The sequence below is a fragment of the Chlorocebus sabaeus genome, chromosome 16 (assembly GCF_047675955.1).
Source record: "Chlorocebus sabaeus isolate Y175 chromosome 16, mChlSab1.0.hap1, whole genome shotgun sequence".
In the NCBI taxonomy this organism is placed as follows: Eukaryota; Metazoa; Chordata; class Mammalia; order Primates; family Cercopithecidae; genus Chlorocebus; species Chlorocebus sabaeus.
Genome location: NC_132919.1, coordinates 58,338,755 through 58,356,973, shown reverse-complemented (window position 1 = coordinate 58,356,973; position 18,219 = coordinate 58,338,755). Strand labels below are relative to the sequence as shown.

The 18,219-nt window shown below is 47.1% G+C and overlaps 2 protein-coding genes across 6 annotated transcripts in view; one reads left to right on the top strand and one right to left on the bottom strand.

The window, feature by feature from the left end:
- Positions 1–18,219, top strand: part of ARSG (arylsulfatase G) — a 163,791-nt gene that overhangs the window by 135,949 nt on the left and 9,623 nt on the right. For 2 of the 5 annotated variants that reach the window (XM_008011996.3, XM_008011997.3), the window contains exon 12: positions 5,178–8,196. The exons of 1 other annotated variant lie outside the window; for it this stretch is intronic. In XM_008011996.3, the coding sequence (XP_008010187.3) occupies positions 5,178–5,452 (275 nt within the window). In that variant the 3' untranslated portion in view covers positions 5,453–8,196. Of the gene's footprint in view, positions 1–5,177; positions 8,197–18,219 lie in introns of those variants that run through there. 2 more of the 5 variants (XM_037993321.2, XM_037993324.2) reach the window with 2 other exon arrangements.
- Positions 6,257–18,219, bottom strand: part of WIPI1 (WD repeat domain, phosphoinositide interacting 1) — a 38,602-nt gene continuing 26,639 nt past the window's right edge. Inside the window, exons 9-13 of the mRNA XM_008012001.3 lie at positions 15,419–15,583; positions 14,254–14,361; positions 12,555–12,673; positions 11,311–11,411; positions 6,257–6,793 (exon numbers count right to left, since the gene is read on the bottom strand). Of these exons, the coding sequence (XP_008010192.1) occupies positions 6,746–6,793; positions 11,311–11,411; positions 12,555–12,673; positions 14,254–14,361; positions 15,419–15,583 (541 nt within the window). The 3' untranslated portion in view covers positions 6,257–6,745. The remainder of the gene's footprint in view (positions 6,794–11,310; positions 11,412–12,554; positions 12,674–14,253; positions 14,362–15,418; positions 15,584–18,219) is intronic.

The window sequence follows — 18,219 nt, the reverse complement described above, 5'->3', positions numbered from 1 at the left end:
ATTCTATTCCATTAGTTATATGTTTGTGTTTATGCCAGTACCACACTGTTTTGATTACTGTAGACTTGTTGTAGTTTTGAAATCAGGAGTGTGAGTCCTCCAGCTTTGGGCTTTTTTTTTTTTTTTTTTTTTTTTTTTAGACTGTTTTGACTATTCTGGGTCCTCTGAGATTCCATGTGAATTTTAGGATGAATTTTTCTATTTCTCCAAAAAACATCATTGGGATTTTGATAAGGATTGTACTGAACCTGTAGTTCACTTTGGGTAGTATTGACATTTTAAAAATAGTAAGTCTTCCAATCCATGAACATGGGATGTAACCATTTATTTATGGATTTCCAGTTTTATTCCACTGTGGTCTGAGAGAATGCTTGATATAATTTCAATTTTCTTAAATTTATTGAGGCTCATTTTGTAGCCTATCGTATGGTCTATCTTGGAGAAAGTTCCATGTACTGTTGAATAGAATGTGTATTCTGCAATTGTTGATTGGAACGTTCTGTATGTATCTGTTAAGTCCATTTGTTCCAAGGTATAGTTTAAATTCATTCTTCATTGACTTTCTTTCTTGATGACCTGTCTAGTGCTGTCAGTGCAGTATTGAAGTCCCCCACTATTATTGTGTTGCCATTTATCTCATTTCTTAGGTCTATTAGTAATTGTTTTATAAATTTGGGAACTCCAGTGTTAGGTGCATATATGTTTAGGATTGTGATGTTTTCCTGTTGGACAAGGCCTTTTACCATTGTATAATGTCTCTCTCTGTCTTTTTTAACCACTGTTGCTTTAAAGTTTGTTTTGTCTGATATAACAATAGCTACCCCTTCTTACTTTTGGTGTCCATTTGCATGAAATGTCTTTTTCTACCCCTTTAAATGTATGTGAGTCCTTATGTGTTAGGTGAGTCTCCTGAAGGCAACAGATGGTTGGTGATCTTATCCATTCTGCTGTTCTGCACCTTTTAAGTGGAGCATTTAGATCATTTACATTCAGTGTTAATATTGAGATGTGAAGTACCATTTCATTCCTCGTGCTATTTGTTGCCCATGTACCTTGGTTTTTTGTTTTTGCTTTTTAAATTGTATTTTTGTTTTATAGATCCTGTGAGCTTTATGCTTTAAAGAGGTTCCATTTTGATGTGTTTCCAGGATTTAGAGCTCCTTTTAGCAGTTCTTGTACTGCTGGCTTGGCAGTAGTGAATTTTCTCAGCATTTGTTTGTCTGAAAAAGACTGTATCCTTCTTTCATATATGATGCTTAGTTTTGCTGGATACAAAATTCTTGGCTGATAATTGTTTTGATGGAGGAGGCTGAAGATATGGCCCCAGTCCTTTCTAGCTTGTAGGGTATCTGCTGTTAATCCTGACAGGTTTTCCTTTATAGGATACCTGGTATTTTTGTCTCATGTTTTCCTTTATAGGTTATCCGATGATGTTTTTGCAATGAATTTCCCAGGTGTTCTTTGAGCTTCTTATATTTGGATGTCTAGGTCTCTAGCAAGGCCAGGGAAGTTTTCCTTGATTATTCCCCCAGATATGTTTTCCAAACTTTTAGATTTCTCTTCTTCCTCAGGAACACCAATTATTCTTAGATTTGGTCGTTTAACATAATCACAGCCTTCTTGGAGGCTTTGTTCATATTTTATTATTCTTTTTCCTTTGTCTTCGTTGGATTGGGTTAAGCTAAAGACCTTATCTTTGAGCTCTGAATTTCCTTCTTCTACTTGTTCAATTCTATTGCTGAGACTTTCCAGATCGTTTTGCATTTCTATAAGTATGTCCAGTGTTTCCTGATGTTTTAATTGTTTTTTCTTTATGCTGAATATTTCTCCCTTCACTTCTTGTATTGATTTTTGGATTTCCTTGCATTGCGCTTTGCCTTTCTCTGGTGCCTCCCTAATTAGCTTAATAACTAACCTCCTGAATTCTTTTTCAGGTAAATCAGGGTTTTTTTTCTTGGTTTGGATCCATTACTGGTGAGCTAATGTGATTTTTTTGGGGAGTGTCAAAGAGCCTTGTTTTGTCATATTACCAGAGTTGGTTTTCTGGTTCCTTCTCATTTGGGTAGGTTATTATTGAATCTTAGTGTTTTGGTGAGCCTGTATCCTTGGACTGTGAACTTCACAAATGCTTCTTAGTCTTTCCCTTCCCTCCCCTTAGGTGGAACAGCTAGAGTGACTACAGCTGGGATCTCCCTACCCTTAGGTCAGTTAGGCTCTGAGAAAAACCTAAGTAATTTAAGCTCTGGTAAAATAGTTTCCCCTGAGGGCAAGCCTCGTTAAGAAAACTAGAACGTTTTGGTATATTTAAAAATTACTTTTCTTCTACCTCTTTTGGAAGGATGAAGAGATGTTTCTCCAATATTTACTGTAAGAACTTGGTTGAGCTCCTGGAGGTAAAACTCACAAAAGTGCGTGTGTTTTGGGTGTAGGGGGAGGGGGCACTTGACAACTGGGCCCCACTGGAGTTTTTCGTCTCTCAGACTTGTCCACACTGAGCCTCCAGCAATTTGTCAATTACAGTACAGGGTTTCCCTACTCCTGGCATTGGTTCTTGCAGAGGTTTCTGCTTGTGGGTTTCTGCTCTGGTAAGTTGTGATTCTTTCTGTTTGCTTGTCTGTCTCTCTGACTTTGGGGGCAGTAGTTTGCCCTGTGACTTCACTTGTCTGAAAGACCTAATAAGAGTTGTTGATTTTTGTTGTTGTTGTTTTTGAGATGGAGTCTCGCATTGTTGCCTGGGCTGGAGTGCAATGGCACGATCTTGGCTTGCTGCAACCTCCGCCTCCTGGGTTCACGTGATTCTCCTGCCTCAGCCTCCCAAGTAGCTGGGATTACAGGTGCCTGCCACCACACCCAGCTAATTTTTTGTATTTTTAGTAGAGATGGGGTTTCACTATGTTGGCCAGACTGGTCTTGATCTCCTGACCTTGTGATCTGCCCGCCTCAACCTCCCAAAGTGCTGGGATTACAGGCGTGAGCCACTGTGCCCGGCCGAGTTGTTGGTTTTTTAGTTTGTTCAGCTTTTTACTTGTTAGAATGAAGTGATGACTGCCGACCTCCTTACTTGCCAGACTAGAAACTGGGAGTCTCCTATTTAGCCATCCTTAAAAATTGTAAGCTGGACATTGTTGGTGATGCATCGTAGCAATTCTGATTTCTGTTATCTGAGAGTGTTGATTTTTGTTTTCACTGGCAGTTAATCAGTAGTCAATTCCCTTGAACTTATAAAGCCTTAGTTTTACACTTTGTTAGGACGAGTCTTTCAGATTTTTCCCTTGATCTTAGGCAGATCCCTCAGTCCTGGGACACAGTCTCTCCTCGTAGCATGAACTGTTTGTCAAAGCTCACATCACTGCCCTTTACTGGCAATGAAGAATAATCAAATTCTACTCCAAACTCAAGGCAAAGACAACAACTATTAATCTCTACTGATAACTTGACTCTCAGCCACAGGAGGAAATCCAGTAATAAAGGGTTGTCTAAAGGCTTTGAGATCTACTCATTCTCCTAAATGTTGCAAATTTTATTTCTGGCCAGATTGGACCAGAAGGCTTAATCCTTAGCTGGTATGGCTTTGCCCCTATAGATTTCCTTGGACTGAGTTGCATGTTGGCACCTGCTCTCATCATATAGTAAAGGATGTGATAAGAAGTTGTCAGTGGAACCATCCTAATGTCAGTTTTGTTTTTTGTAAGAATACCAGTGAGCATTCTGTCCTACAGGGTCCCCTGTAGGAGAAGGAGCCACTGGAAGAATTTCTGTCAGATCTGAGTGTCAGAAAAAGCTCTGCTTCTCCTGAGCAACTGATAAGTTTCTATCTCATTAATGTTTGGCTGCTGCTAAGCCCAGAAGCAAAGTCAGTGTTTAGGAACTCTTGTAATTTTCAGGGCTATCTTTTGCCTTAATTCCCTTTGTTTATTTAATTATGTTATATTTATTTCCATCAGACACCTTAACTACTTTTTCTATAGCAAAGGCAAAAACAACAACAACAACAACAAAACAAAAAAAAACACGCACACACAAAACTCATCGAAATCATGAAGAGCCAAGGAAGCTGCTGTCATTCCAAACATTTTTGTCCTTCCTCTTCTGGATGGCTTTCACAGCCAGATTCGAATCCACGTAAGACTGTCATCTTCAACCCAAAGTGAAATTACTCACCTACCTTTCTACTTGATTCACCAATTGGTAGTCAAGAAATCGATTTTCAAAAAAATCAAATTTACTCTTAAAGGGCGGAGGTTAAAGACACTTAAAAAAATTATATCCTGGCTGGTGCGGTGGCTCATGCCTGTAATCCCAGCACTTTGGGAGGCCGAGGTGGGCAGATCATGAGGTCAGGAGTTTGAGACCAGCCTGGCCAACATGGTGAAACCCCATCTCTACTAAAAATAAAAAAAGTAGCCAGGCGTGGTAGCAGGTGCCTATGATCCCAGCTACTCAGGAGGCTGAGGCAGGAGAATTGCTTGAACCCAGAGGCAGAGGTTGCAGTGAGCTGAAGATTGTGCCATTGCACTCCAGCCTGGGTGACAGAGCAAGACTCCAACTTGAAAACAAAAAACAAAAAACAAAAAAAAATTATATCCTGATTTTGTGTCAATAAAGATACTTGAATGAATGTTCTACTGGCTCTGAAGGCAAGTTCAAGGAGAACTTCCAAATCATTTTAAGCTGGGTGCAGTGGCTCCTGCTGATAATCCCAGCATTTTGGGAGGCTGGGACAGGAGGATTGCTTGAGGCCAGAAATTCGAGACCAGCTTGAGCAACATAGTGGGACCCTGTCTCTGGGGGGGGGGAGGAAAGCTGGGTGTGGTGGTGCATGCCTGTGGTCCCAGCTACTTGGGAGGCTGAGGTGGGAGGATCGCTTGGGCCCAAAAAGGCTGAGGCTGCAGTGAGCTAGGATCACGCTACTGCATTCCAGCCTGGGCAACAAAGCCAGACCCTGCCTCAAAAAACAAAAACAGAAATGAAAAAGCAAAACATTTTGGACCACAGGATCATCACTGGAAGGAGCAAATAGATTTCTCAAGGTCATTTCTTTGACAGAGAGAGCCATCATTGGAACATTTGGTTATCTGGTATGTTTGCATTAATGTATAATCACTTGCAGCTCTCGTCTTTACAACATAGGGCAACTGTCAGGGTTAGCGAGATATTTGTTGTCATTCCCTCTCTAGGTGGAGCCAGAGCATGTGATGGGAGCATCGGGCCTGAGCTGCAGCATAAGTTTCCTCTGATTTTCAACCTGGAAGACGATATCGCAGAAGCTGTGCCTCTAGAAAGAGGTGGTGCGGAGTACCAGGCTGTGCTGCCCAAGGTCAGAAAGGTTCTTGCAGACATCCTTCAAGACATTGCCAATGACAACATCTCCAGTGCAGATTACACCCAGGACCCTTCAGTAACTCCCTGCTGCAACCCCTACCAGATTGCCTGCCGCTGTCAAGCCCCATAACAGACCAGTTTTTATTTCACAAGGAGGAATATCTGGAATTAGGCAAGTTTGTTTCCAAACTTCATTTTTACCCTCTTTACAAACACACGCTTTAGTTTAGTCTTGGAATTTGGTTTTGGAGTTAGCCTTGCATGTCCCCTCTGTATCCTGTCCCTCCTCCACGCTGGCCTGAGAGCAGCTGAGCCGTGCTGGCTCTGGGCAGGGAGTGTGCCCTAATGGGAAGCACACGGGCTTTGGAGTCAGGCACAGGTGCCAGCTGCAGCTTTTGAACTTGGGCAATTGTTTAACCTAACCTGCAAGCTGATTTTGAGGGTTAAATAAAGGCATACATGAAAATGCCTGGCACATTACCTGACACAGAGCAGATATTCGATACATTTTAGTTTCCTTGTTTCTCTGGTTCCCAGTTTCTCTGGTCATCTTCGTGTAAATCCATTCTAATTAGTATCTAGGGCAGAGCTTCTCTATTTTTTTTTTTTTTTTCCTTCCACAAACCAGTGTACTCACTGGTCTCCATCTTTAATATGCAAACAAATCACCTAGGATCTGGTAAGAATCTGGATTCTGTCTCAGTAGGTCTCGAGTGGAGCCTGAAATCCTACATTTCTAGCAAACAGTGCACAGATTTAGACCAAAGTTAGGTCGCTTTCCAGATCTCAGAGCGGACGAGTCCATGGATAAGTCTGTGGCCCAATCCCCTTCCTCTCCTTTTAAGGGTGAAACGATTGTATGTAAGAGATGTTAAAGAGTTCTTCCTGTCCCCTATAACCACAAGGAAATAAAAAAATATAAAAACCTCAAAAATGCATTGCCATGATTTTATTATTAGTGTCCAAAATGTGACTCCCAGTAATAAATGATTGATTCCAGTCACAGCCAAAAAAGACTTTGCCTGGCTAAAATAGTTTCTCTAAGTATGTAATATACAAGAAATACAATTCAAAGAGATGTTCCTATAGGTACATTTTTTACACAGCATATATTTAAAAAGGAGGCCCCTTTTAATATAAAAATTCTGGTTACATACCAATATGGTTAATTAGCATTTACACTATGGTTTGAACATATTTTAAATAGCATAATGTGTATACAGTGTCTCCCACGCCCACTGGCAACCAGGGTCGTGGGAAGCTTGGTGAGGAGTTAACCAGGTCCTGTGGTTTAAGCAGTGTAGCACCCGGGATTCCTGCCCCCCTTTCTGCTTACACAATTGCACTCCATTCTTCCACCTTCCTTGTTTTCTCCAAAACCACCTGATAGGGGGATGTCCTGATTTCTGAGGTGTGCTTCTCATCATGACTGCTTCGTTTTGCCCTTCTGATTTCCACGGCACAAGATTATCTACCAAAATCAAAACAGAATGGCCTTACTCTTCTCAGGAAGAGGCTGGTAGGCAGGTGCATTATCAACAGGTCTGTGCCCCTGCAGAGTGAGCAGGGAGAGGCTGGGCACTGCGGAATTTTTCTGTCTGACCTCGCTCATGGCCACAGAACAGTCACCCAGCTTATTCAGATGTAGACAAGTATGACACAGTTCTAGCAAATACTGACTGTATAAAAATATCTGTGTGTGTGTATGTATTTATATGTATATGTATATATATTTTTAAAGGCTCATCTTACTTGTAAACATGGACTGCTCAATCACTATTAAAAAGTCAGGTGCGGTAGCTCACGCCTGTAATCCCAGAACTTTGGGAGGCCAAGGTGGGTGGATCACTAGGTCAGGAGTTTGAGACCAGCCTGGTCAACATGGTGAAACCCCATCTCGACTAAAAAATACAAAAATTAGCTGGGCATAGTGGCGCTTGCCTGTAATCCCAGCTACTCAGGAGGCTGAGGCAGGAGAATCACTTGAACTGGGAAGGTGGAGGCTGCAGTGAGCTGAGATCACACCACTGCACTCCAGCCTGGGTGATGGAGCAAGACTCCATCTCAAGAAAAAAAAAAAAAGTCAGTTTAGGCTGGGTGCAGTGGCTCACACCTGTAATCCCAGCACTTTAGGAGGCTGAGGTGGGTGATCACCTGAGGTCAGGAGTTTGAGACCAGCCTGGCCAACATGGTAAAATTCCGTCTCTACTAAAAATATAAAAATTAGCTGGGCATGGTGGCATGCCTGAAATCCCAGCTACATGGAAGGCTGAGGCACTAGAATCACTTGAACCTGGGAGGTGGAGGTTGCAGTGAGTGGAGATCACGCCAACACATTCCAGCCTGAGGGACAGAGTGAGACTATCTCAAAAAAAAAAAAAAAAAAAAAAAAAGGGGGGGAAGGTCAGTTTATACCCTTGGGCTTGATTTCCTGACTCTTGCTCACAAGATTGGGACTAGTCTCACAAAATACAGAGACTTGTACAGGCTGGATTGTTCCTGAAACAAAAGCTTCTCATCCTCCTGAATGAAGCAGCTTTCTAAGGCACCAGAAACGATCAAGTCTCTTTTCTTTCACTGCTCTCAGAGCAAAAGAGGCAAGCGTGATCAGTATATGAAGTGTCAGTATATGTTCTAAAAAGATCGCTAGTGATGAGCCGCCTTCTTAAGGTGGCGGCTCACAGGGCTCCTGCAGCAGACTACTCAGGCAAGGCTGTCTGTTCGTTGCTGCAAGAGAGGCGATTTTAACCAAGCTGAGACTCCAAGAGCCTTTTGTGGTCCTAGCAGATTTTAAGGAATGTGAGTAAAGATGTGAATTCTGCACAGAGATTTGCAATAGGCATGACAATTCAGAATAAGAACACAGAGAGGAAGTTCCCCAGCATCCCTCATTGAACATTTCTGCCAATTCAGGCATGACTGAGATGGGCCATGTTGACAGAGCATCCCAGGAGCACATGTGCCTCTGGTCCTTACGTGATGACATGGAGAAGCCTGCCGGCTACTGAGACAGTGCCTTAGTGGGAGCACTGCCCCTCACCACCATCTGCCTGCAGGCTGGAGGGCAGGCTGAGAGGTTGGTGGCTGCCACGACACAGCCGTGCACACAGGGGCTGCCCGATACTCACAAGGGTCTAACACCCGTTCTAGGGACCTTGTTCGGTGACCACTCTCACTGGCAGGAAGTATTTCTTGTGTATAAATAAGAATTCCGGATGCAATTTCAACCAACTTTCTCTCATTTGGTCCTTAGGAGGGAGAAGAAACAACTGGCTCATGCCCAGCTTCCTGGCACTGACTGGGCACACAGGCCTCAGGACAAACTTTCTTTTTTTTTTTTTTTTGAGACGGAGTCTCGCTCTGTTGCCCAGGCTGGAGTGCAGTGGCCGGATCTCAGCTCACTGCAAGCTCCGCCTTCCAGGTTTACACCATTCTCCTGCCTCAGCCTCCCGAGTAGCTGGGACTACAGGCGCCCACCACCTCACCCAGCTAGTTTTTTGTATTTTTTTAGTAGAGACGGGGTTTCACTGTGTTAGCCAGGATGGTCTCGATCTCCTGACCTCGTGATCCGCCTGTCTCGGCCTCCCAAAGTGCTGGGATTACAGGCTTGAGCCACCGCGCCCGGCCAGGACAAACTTTCTCACTGGTTCTTCAATTAAGCACCTCCCCTTTTCCTTTTGACCCCAAATCAGTGATCTGCACAAGGTATCTATTATTTTATACAGGTTCTTTGGCAAGGAACTACCTCCTAGATGCCAATACCAAATTACCCCAATTCTGTAAACATAAGAGGTTGCAAGGTTTACTGTGATTACAATGAAGAATCTGATAATGTTTTATAGTAATCACAGACGTTTACCAAAATTAGTGAAACGGAACCTAGTGAGTGTCTGGATGCGGTAAACCCTGACAGAGTAGAGTGGCCACATTTGTCCCCACAGTGTCTGAGCAAGAGTGCTCTGGTTCCTGGAAGACTCAACTTCAGGTAAATAACCACTGCTTTTTGAGGGCGCAGAAAAATACCCTTTAAGGCCATTTGGGGCCATGAGAACCCAAAGGTAAAACACCTGGTTTATAGTTAGACAGCATGCCAACAGAGGTGCTGCCGTTTATAATTAGTATTTTTAAGAACAACTGCTCTCCGCCACTAAGATACAAACTTCACTTGCCAGCCACATCTCTGACAACCTGCCTCTTGAAAGCCAGAAATGTAAAAGCTCACGCTGTGATCCACGAGCCGATGTGGGAGATCACAAACAACAGCTCCCGGCCCTGCACTCGGGGCCCCACGGCAGCTTTGTTTTCTAAGCCAAATGTGCTCACTAGAGGGTTCCTACGGATCTGCCGGAGAAAGAAGCCAGACCTGCACTCCAGCCTTTTACAATTGGAATCTCAACAGACACAAACCATGATCAGGAGACATTTCCATAACAAAGCCTAATGGGCATTGCTTCAGTGCCCGAGTGGCGGCTCCTCTCTGGTTCTAGGAGTTGATGCTCCAAGTCTTGGCCCAAACGCTACTTCCGGCCAGGAGCGGTGGCTCACGCCTATAATCCCAGCATTGTAGGAGGGCCGAGGTGGGTGGATCACTTGAGGTGAGGAGTCTGAGACCAGCATGACCAACGTGGTGAAACCCCATCTCTACTAAAAATACAAACTATTAGTTGGGCGTGGTGGTGCACGCCTGTAGTCCAGCTACTCAGGAGGCTGAGGCAGGGCAATTGCTTGAACCCAGGAGGCAGAGGTTGCAGTGAGCCAAGATCACGCCACTGCACTCCAGCCTGGGTGACAGAGCAAGACTCCGTCTCAAAAACAAAACAAAACAAATCAGTACGTCCATCTCGCAACGATTTCAGGTTGACTATCTGGGATGTCTTGACTGAAACTCACAAGAGCGGTCTATGTTACTCCAGATGGGAGCTTGAAGAATGGGAAGTTGAGGAAGCCCTGGCAGGCACTCAGGAGAGAATCTTGTCTTCAGATGCAGGTGGTGGGAGAAGCCACACCCAGCACTCAGCCAGCGCTCAGGGCCCTAGCTGTGGGAACAGCCTGAGCAGGTTGCTGGGAAACCCAGCTAAAGGTGCTCGGGCAAGCTCCTGCACTGCACCTCCCACCCTCCACAGAGCGTACAATTGCTTTTCTTTTCTTTTCTTTTTGAGATAGAGTCTCACTCTTTCACCCAGGCTGGAGCGCAGTGGTACAATATAGCTCACTGCAGCTTCGACCTCCCAGGCTCAGGTGATCCACCCACCTCAGCGTCCAGAACGGCTGGGACTACAGGCACGTGCCACCACACTCGGCTAATTTTTGCCTTTTTTTTTGGTGGAGATGGGGTTTTGCCATGTTGCCCAGGCTGGTCTCTAACGTCTAGGCTCAAGCAATCCTCCAGCCTCTGCCTCCCACAGTGCTGGGATTACAGGTGTGCGCCACTGCGCTCGGCCAGTTGGTTCTTAATGAGTGTCTGCAACTGCCGGGGCGGTGCAGGTCTGCCAGTCAGAGCTGCAGGTAAGCGAGGGTCAAGCTGGTCCGCAGAGTGCAGCAACTCAGCTCAGAGTCCTGAACACACAGCCCAGCCCTCTGAAACCTTCCCCTCCTGCACAAGGAAGGCAGCATTCTGCAAAAGCATCCACGGAAGCCTCAGGAAAGTAAGTTTTACGCAAGGCACATACTCCTACCTTCTAGGCAGCAAAGTCAATGGCACAGAAGCAAAATAAGAGATTCCAGGCCTCTGGCTGGAGGGAGGTCACCAAGACTCCCTGGATTAGTGACTCTAATGCCATCAGGGTTTAGCTCGACACCTAAAGGCTACTCTGTAGGATTCCAAGCACACAGTACAACAACTATCCTAGGGCTTTCCAAATACCAGAGCAGAGGATTAGTTGGTATAGACTAGAAAACAGGGAAAGGGACTCCGCCTCTCGTATGAGGCGAAGGTTTCCTTCTATGCACACAGACTGAGCCGCCCGGTTACGGGTTCCTAATGCTCACAGGAGGAAACTCATTCTCATCATCAAGACACACTGGTCCCGTCGCAAACTCATGCTCAGGAATCACTTCTCCTCGCAGCGCCCCGCCGTCCTCGGAATAACCTGGAAACCAAGAAAGAGACATGAAACAAGCCCTGGGCATCTGCTTTTATGCCATGACCAGGCGGGTGGGGAGTGGGAGCTCAAATAAAGGGCAAAGGAAGCAGAGGGGCTGTCTGTCTTCCCCCTGGAGGGACTGTGCCTAGGACAAGCCATAATCCTCACCATCTGCCGTCTTTAAGCCTGACCTGCCTTTCCACTTCAGATGTCTGAAACATCCTACCTCTTTGAAGTTCGCTTTGTTGAGGTAGGGTCTCACTATGTTGCCCTGTCTGGTCTCGAACTCCTGAGCTTAAGGGATCCTTCTGCCTCAGTTTAACTTCCTGAGTGGCTGGGACTACAGGCACTTTGGAATTTTTAGTTTAGCTTTAATTTTTTGAAACGGAGTCTCACTCTGTCACCCAGGCTGGAGTGCAGTGGTATGATCTCAGCTCACTGCAATCTCCACCTCCCTGGTTCAAGCGATTCTCCTGCTTCAGCCTCCTGAGTTGCTGGGATTACAAGTGTGTGCCAACATGCCCAGCTAATTTTTGTATTTTTTAAGTACAGATGGGGTTTCACCATGGTGACTAGGCTGGTCTCAAACTCCTGACCTCAAGTAATCTGCTCGCCTCAGCCTCCCAAAGTGCTGGGATTACAGGTGTGAGCCACTGTGCCTGGCCTCATTGCAATTTTTGAAGAGGCAAAGGGTTAACAGCACTTGTTAGGAAAAAGACCATATTGTGCAACGCCTTGCCAGGTTGAGGGTCCTACGTTTAAAGGCTATTACCATGGCCTCACCTGTGAGGAAATGAAAAATTCAAGAAGAGTGCTCCACCCCAAGGTAACAGTGAAGGGGGAAGGCGAGGGAGGGTGAAGGGAGAAGGGAAGGGAGGGCGAAGGGAGAAGGGGAGGGAAGGCGAAGGGAGAAGGGGAGGGAGGGCGAAGAGAGAAGGGCAGGGAGGGCGAAGGGAGAAGGGGAGGGAGGGCGAAGGGAGAAGGGGAGGGAGGGCGAAGGGAGAAGGGGAGGGAGGGCAAAGGGAGAAGGGGAGGCAGGGCATTCCACCCCCAGGTAACAGTGAAGGGGGAACGGGAGGGAGGACAGAGGGAGAAGGGGAGGGAGGTCACTGTTGGAGATGCTCCCCTGTTGGCCCCGCATCCACCCACCTGGCACCGTGGAGGCTGAAGATGCACTTGGTCTGGCTACAGTTGCTGCATAAGACTGAGGTAAAGAAGGTCTGAGGTCATTTTCTTTATTCTCTTCTGTTGTTCCTGAGCCAAGCAAGCTACTTGTGACAATCAAGAGGGGGTGAAAGAAAAAAAGAAATCATCATATATCTAGGACACCTTCCAAAGGACAAGCATGAGGAAGCCTGTGCTCAGCTCTGTGGGTTATTTATTTATTTTTGAGACAGGGTCTTGCTAGGTCACCCAGGCTGGAGTGTAGTGGTGCAACCTCGCCTCACTGCAACCTCCGCCTCCTGGGTTCAAGTGATTCTCCTGCCTCAGCCTCCCAAGTAGCTGGGACTACAGGCACCCATCACAGCAACTCGCTAATTTTTGTATTTTTAGTAGAGATGGGGTTTCACCATGTTGGCCAGGCTGGTCTTGAACTCCCGACCTCAGGTAATCTGCCTGCCAACTCTGTGGGTTTAAATTGTAGACCTAGCCACACGCTGCTGGGCCAGGATGACCTGAAGTGACCTGAAACCGCCAGGGGCAGCTGCACACCGTCAAAGTGGCCCCTTTCTCTTATATTGACTAAACAAAGATTGGTCCTCTGCTCTTCCCAGTACACACAGGTGAGGACATGCTAGCAAGCAGTGGCCATCGGTGGGGGGCAGTGGCAGCTCTGGTGCCCTGGTCACAGCAGGAGAGCTCAGTCGTGCCCATTCACAGAAGGCATGAATGCTTTTCTTTTGTTTTCTTTTCTTTTTTGAGACAGGGTCTCACTCTGTTGCCCAGGCTGCAGGGCAGTGGTGTGACCATGGCTCACTGCAGTCTTGACCTTCCTGGGCTCAGGTGATCCTCCCACCTCTGCCTCCTGAGTAGCTGGGACTACAAGGCATGTGCCACCATGCCTGGCTAATTTTTATATTTTTTCTTTTTGTAAGGATAGGGTTTCCCCATGTTGCTCAGGCTGGTCTCAAACTCCTGAGCTCAAACCATCCGCCCTCCTTGGCCTCCCAAAGTATTGGGATTATAGGCATGAGTCATGAGTCAACGTGCCTGGTAGAGCACTTTTCAATTCCACGCAGGGAACAGATTTTTTTTTTTTTGAGGCAGGGTCTCATTCTGTTGCCCAGGCTGGAGCCCAGTGGTGTGATCATGGCTCACTGCAGCCTCAACCTTTCCAGGCTCAGGTGATTCTCCCTCCTAAGCCTCCCGACTAGCTAGGACTACAGGTGTGTGCCACCACATCCAGCTAATTTTTGTATTTGTTTTTGGTACAGATGGGGTTTCACCATGTTGCCCAGGCTGGTCTTGAATTCCTGGACTCAAGCCATCCGCCCGCTTCGGCCTCCCAAAATGCTGGGATTACAGGTGTGAGCCACTGCGCCTGGTGGCAGGGAATATGTTTGAATGCCCACTGTGGGCTCGGGGCCATGTTAGGAGGACAGGCCGAGGGGGGACCATCCTGTGTGTTATTAATCCTGGCACTTTTCCAGATGACTACCACAGGCTGAGGGCGCCTGACACAGAGCCCAGTGCGAAGCAGTAGCCCACTAGAGGTTTGCCACTGAGACTGCCAGTGAAGAACACATCAAAGCAAGGGCATTGAAGCTTGTCGTTGTTCTTGGTGAAGGGACAGCTCTACGCAACCAGCTCTTGACAGAAGCTGCCTTTTGAAAAGCAGTCTCTTCACCTGTGGGTTTTGATTAAGACACACTCTCCTCCATCCTGAGGATCCAAATTGTAGATATAAAGGTGTCCATTGGATGATGCAACTAGCAGCCGTGGCAACTTCTGGATCCTAAGGGCCAAGGAAAACATAAACTGTGATGACAACGGAGATGGGTGACGGGTTCGCTTCCAATGACAGAGCCCCCCTCACCCTAGCTGTCACCAGATTCTGCCTTTGACAAACCCTTAGCCCACTGATCTGGTCTGGGCTTCTGGCTATTCCTTTGCATTCTGGCCTTGGGATCTACTTTCAGGATTATTTCTTGTCTTTGAACGCAATAGTGTGGATGAGGCAAATGAGTGTAGATGTTGTAACTCTGTGAAAAGCAGTAGCTAGCGAACACATTAGCGCCCTACATGGGACTCAGTCTCCCTCTGACATGTGTCTCTGCCCCTAACCAAGACAGAAAGCGGGTAAATGGATGACTGGCTCACTGTCTTTGCTGGTAGGTTTTGTGAAATTTTAAAAATGTTCAACTTTTGAATAAACTCCTTTCAACTTCTTAAAACATCTGTCAGCCCCATAGGAGTCTGAACCTAGAAAACAGACCTGGAGGCTTTTTACATAATTACAGAAAAATAAGAATTGTTTTTAAGACAGCGTCGTTATAACCAGCAGGTCAAAATTCCCATGCCAACTTCTAGCTGCCCCCTGAGAATCCGTATTGAAGTCAGATGGGAATAGCAGGGGTTTGATTCTGCTCACTCTTCCTTTGGGGCAAGTTTTCTTTTTCTTTTTTGAGACGGAGTCTCACTCTGTCACCCAGGCTGGAGTGCAGTGGCACGATCTCGGCTCACTGCAACCTCCACTTCCTGGGTTCAAGCGATTCTCTTGCCTCAGCCTCCCGAGTAGCTGGGACGACAGGTGCGCACCACCACACCCGGCTAATTTCTGTATTTTTAGTAGAGATGGGATTTCACCACATTGGCCAGGCTGGTCTCAAACTCCTGACCTCAGGTGATCCGCCTGCCTTGGTCTTCTAAAGTGCTGGCATTACAGATGTGAGCCACCGTGCCTAGCCTGGGGCAAGTTTTCTCTTTCTTTTCAGGTTTGGGGATTTTTGTGCTTTGGAGAAACAGATGGATGAAAGCGTGGTCTTGTTTAGAGTGGGTGGCACTGTACGTACGTTGAGAGGGTACAGATGTTCCTCTGCCCGGAGAAGTTCAAGCGTGCGGTGGCAAAGGCCCGGTCCTGGTGCATCATGTCGGACACCTGGCTTGGGAGGTAGTTGGTAGCAGCCATGAACATCTTTCCCACGTAGCCACTCCAGGTTGAAGTCTCTTCTGGTCGACTAGGGAGTAATGCACAGACAATGCTGGGACTGGGCTGCAGGCCCCACACACACCCAGGAATCTCCACACCCAAGCGTCGTTAGCCACACTCGCCACAGCAGGGAGAGACTGTGCCTTAGCTAATGTTCTGCCCACTGAGAACAATCCAAGATGTATTATTCTGGCAATAACTAAAGAGCATCAAGGGCTTGTTTGTTCTTCAGAAGAGCCATTGTAAAGCTGTTATAAGGTTCCCAATGCTACTGCTTTCCCCTATTAAAGAAGGCTTATCTGATGACTAGTCTGATTCTAGATTTCTAGAAGAGAGCTGGGGTAGAGAATGAGATGGACTCGATATCCAGGTGCCATTAAATGAGCTCCGGACTGTGCTGGGCTCATGGAAGAACAGACAGATCTCAATGTGAAGGCCTCCTCAGCCAGACTGAGTGGGTAGCAAACCTCCGGGCAAGAAACTTCGGGTGGTGTTTGATTGTAGATAACCCTGGAGTCACCCAGGTACCCAGCATGCGTAATGATGGAGATCATGCAAAGGGACCTGGGATGTCGCCTGCAGTCGTGGAACTTCATCCCAAGGCCTCTGCCAGACAAAGGGGGTGACTGTTCTGTTGGTGGGAGACAACCCCCAGCTCTGCCCCACACAGAGGGTGGCACAATGAGGACCAGGGCTGCCATGTGAGTTCCCAGGAGCAGGCAACTGCTGAGAGGCTGCTTGTCTGCAGGATTAGGTCCTGGTGGGAAGCTCACGCTGCAGCTCAGAGCTCCGGGAGGTATTCTTTACTATGCTACCAATGGGCTAGGGGGTCTTTGGATGAACCTCTCTGGGCCTTCATGTTCTCATCTGAGTGTGACTATGCTAGGTACACTGCTAGGATTCTGTGATCCGAAGCATCCTGAGACATCCCTGTATGACTGTCCCACAGCCCTGTGCTCCAGGCTGGGGTTTACAAAGAGGTGTACGATCTGCATTCCAGGTTGAGAGAGCATGGGTGTATATAAAGAAAAACAACGTGAGCAGTTAATATGCGGTGCTGCACAGATGGGCCAGGCAGAGCTAGTCCAGACCACAGAGGAGGGGAGAGGCGGATGAGGTTCCTTAACGTTTCCATGTCCAGATTTCCTCATTTGGGAAACAGGAATCATCATCACAACCTTCCCGACAGGGTTGCTGGGAGAACTAAGGAGGCTGAGGGCTGAGCATGGAGCCTGGCACAGGGCTTGTGCTGTTTTATGGGACGGTGTCTCTGCGGCTGGAGGAAGTGAGGAGGTTCTGCGTGCGGTGGCTGCTGGGCTCTGCAGCAGGTCTGACTCAGCGGGGCAGGGAGGAGCTGGGATTTCATTCCCAAGGTCAAAGGGGAATAAAGGTGTCTGAGGAGGAGGTGTCATGTTCAAAGGGACATTTTCAGAAGATTAATCAGAAAGATGATATAAGGGTGGATTGGTATTGGTTGAGAGCCTGGAAAGTCAGACCAAATGTAAGAGTAACGGCTGGACCAGCACGAGGTGCTGAAGACACAGCTAAGGGCCCTGGCCAGCAAAGCAGGGCGGAAGAGGCGCGTGTGAGCCGTAACTGCCGGGTACATATGAATACTCCGTAGATAGGCTGCATGGAACCTTGGGGTTGAACAGCATCTTAACAGCTCAGCCGCCCTCCGGTGCTCAAATCCATGACAACAGATGATGAATTAAGGCTCCAAAAAAGACCAGGGCTTAAGAAGCTGTCTGAAAAGTGAAATAAAAGCCTAAAAAGTGGATATAATCTCCAGGGAAATAGTAAAAAGAACCTCAGGGCAAACGATGAGCTTTGGGTTACATCTGTGCAGATTGGGGGTTGGAAAGTTCTGGAAAGACAGAGGAGTGAGAAGGGAGCAGCCCCCAGTGTTTCATACACCACGGGGGGCGGTGGGGGACAAGGATTCTAGAGACGAAGAGACATCAGTCCCGTGGCTGTGATATGTGACATGGCTCAGGTGACCTCAGACAGCGTGGGCTTTCTCTAATCACACGTGCCTTTAAAAACAGAGCTTTCTCCAACTGGTGGCAGAAAAAGATGGCAGAAGGGCAAGTTAGAGAAATCTTGACACCTCCCTTTCAGCCTTGTGTCACGCTGAGAAGAAGACCCAGTCCTGCCATTCTGGGCTTCGGGCTGCAGAACTATGAGATCATAAATGTGGTTGTTTGCCTGTAGTCCCAGCACTTTGGGAGGCTGAGGCGGGTGGATCACCTGAGGTCAGGAGTTTGAGACCAGCCTGGCCAACATTGTGAAACCCCGTTTCTACTAAAAATACAAAAATTAGCTGGGTGTGGTGGCAGGTGCCTGTAATCCCAGCTACTTGAGAGGCTGAGGCAGAGAATTGCTTGAACCCGGGAGGCGGAGGTTGCAGTGAGCTGGCGCCACTGCACTCCAGCCTGGGCAACAGAGCGAGACTCCGTCTTAAAATAAATAAATAAATAAATGAATGTGGCTGTTTGAAGCCCTTAAGTTGTGGTCATTTGTTGCTGTGGCAATGGAAAATGATGACATATACCATTGGCTACACTCTAACACAGGCTTCCGTACGTGGCCAGCCCTCACTCCACTGCTGCCTCCATTGTGCTAGTGGGCATTGGTGCCTGCCTGTGTCATGTATGTGTTAGC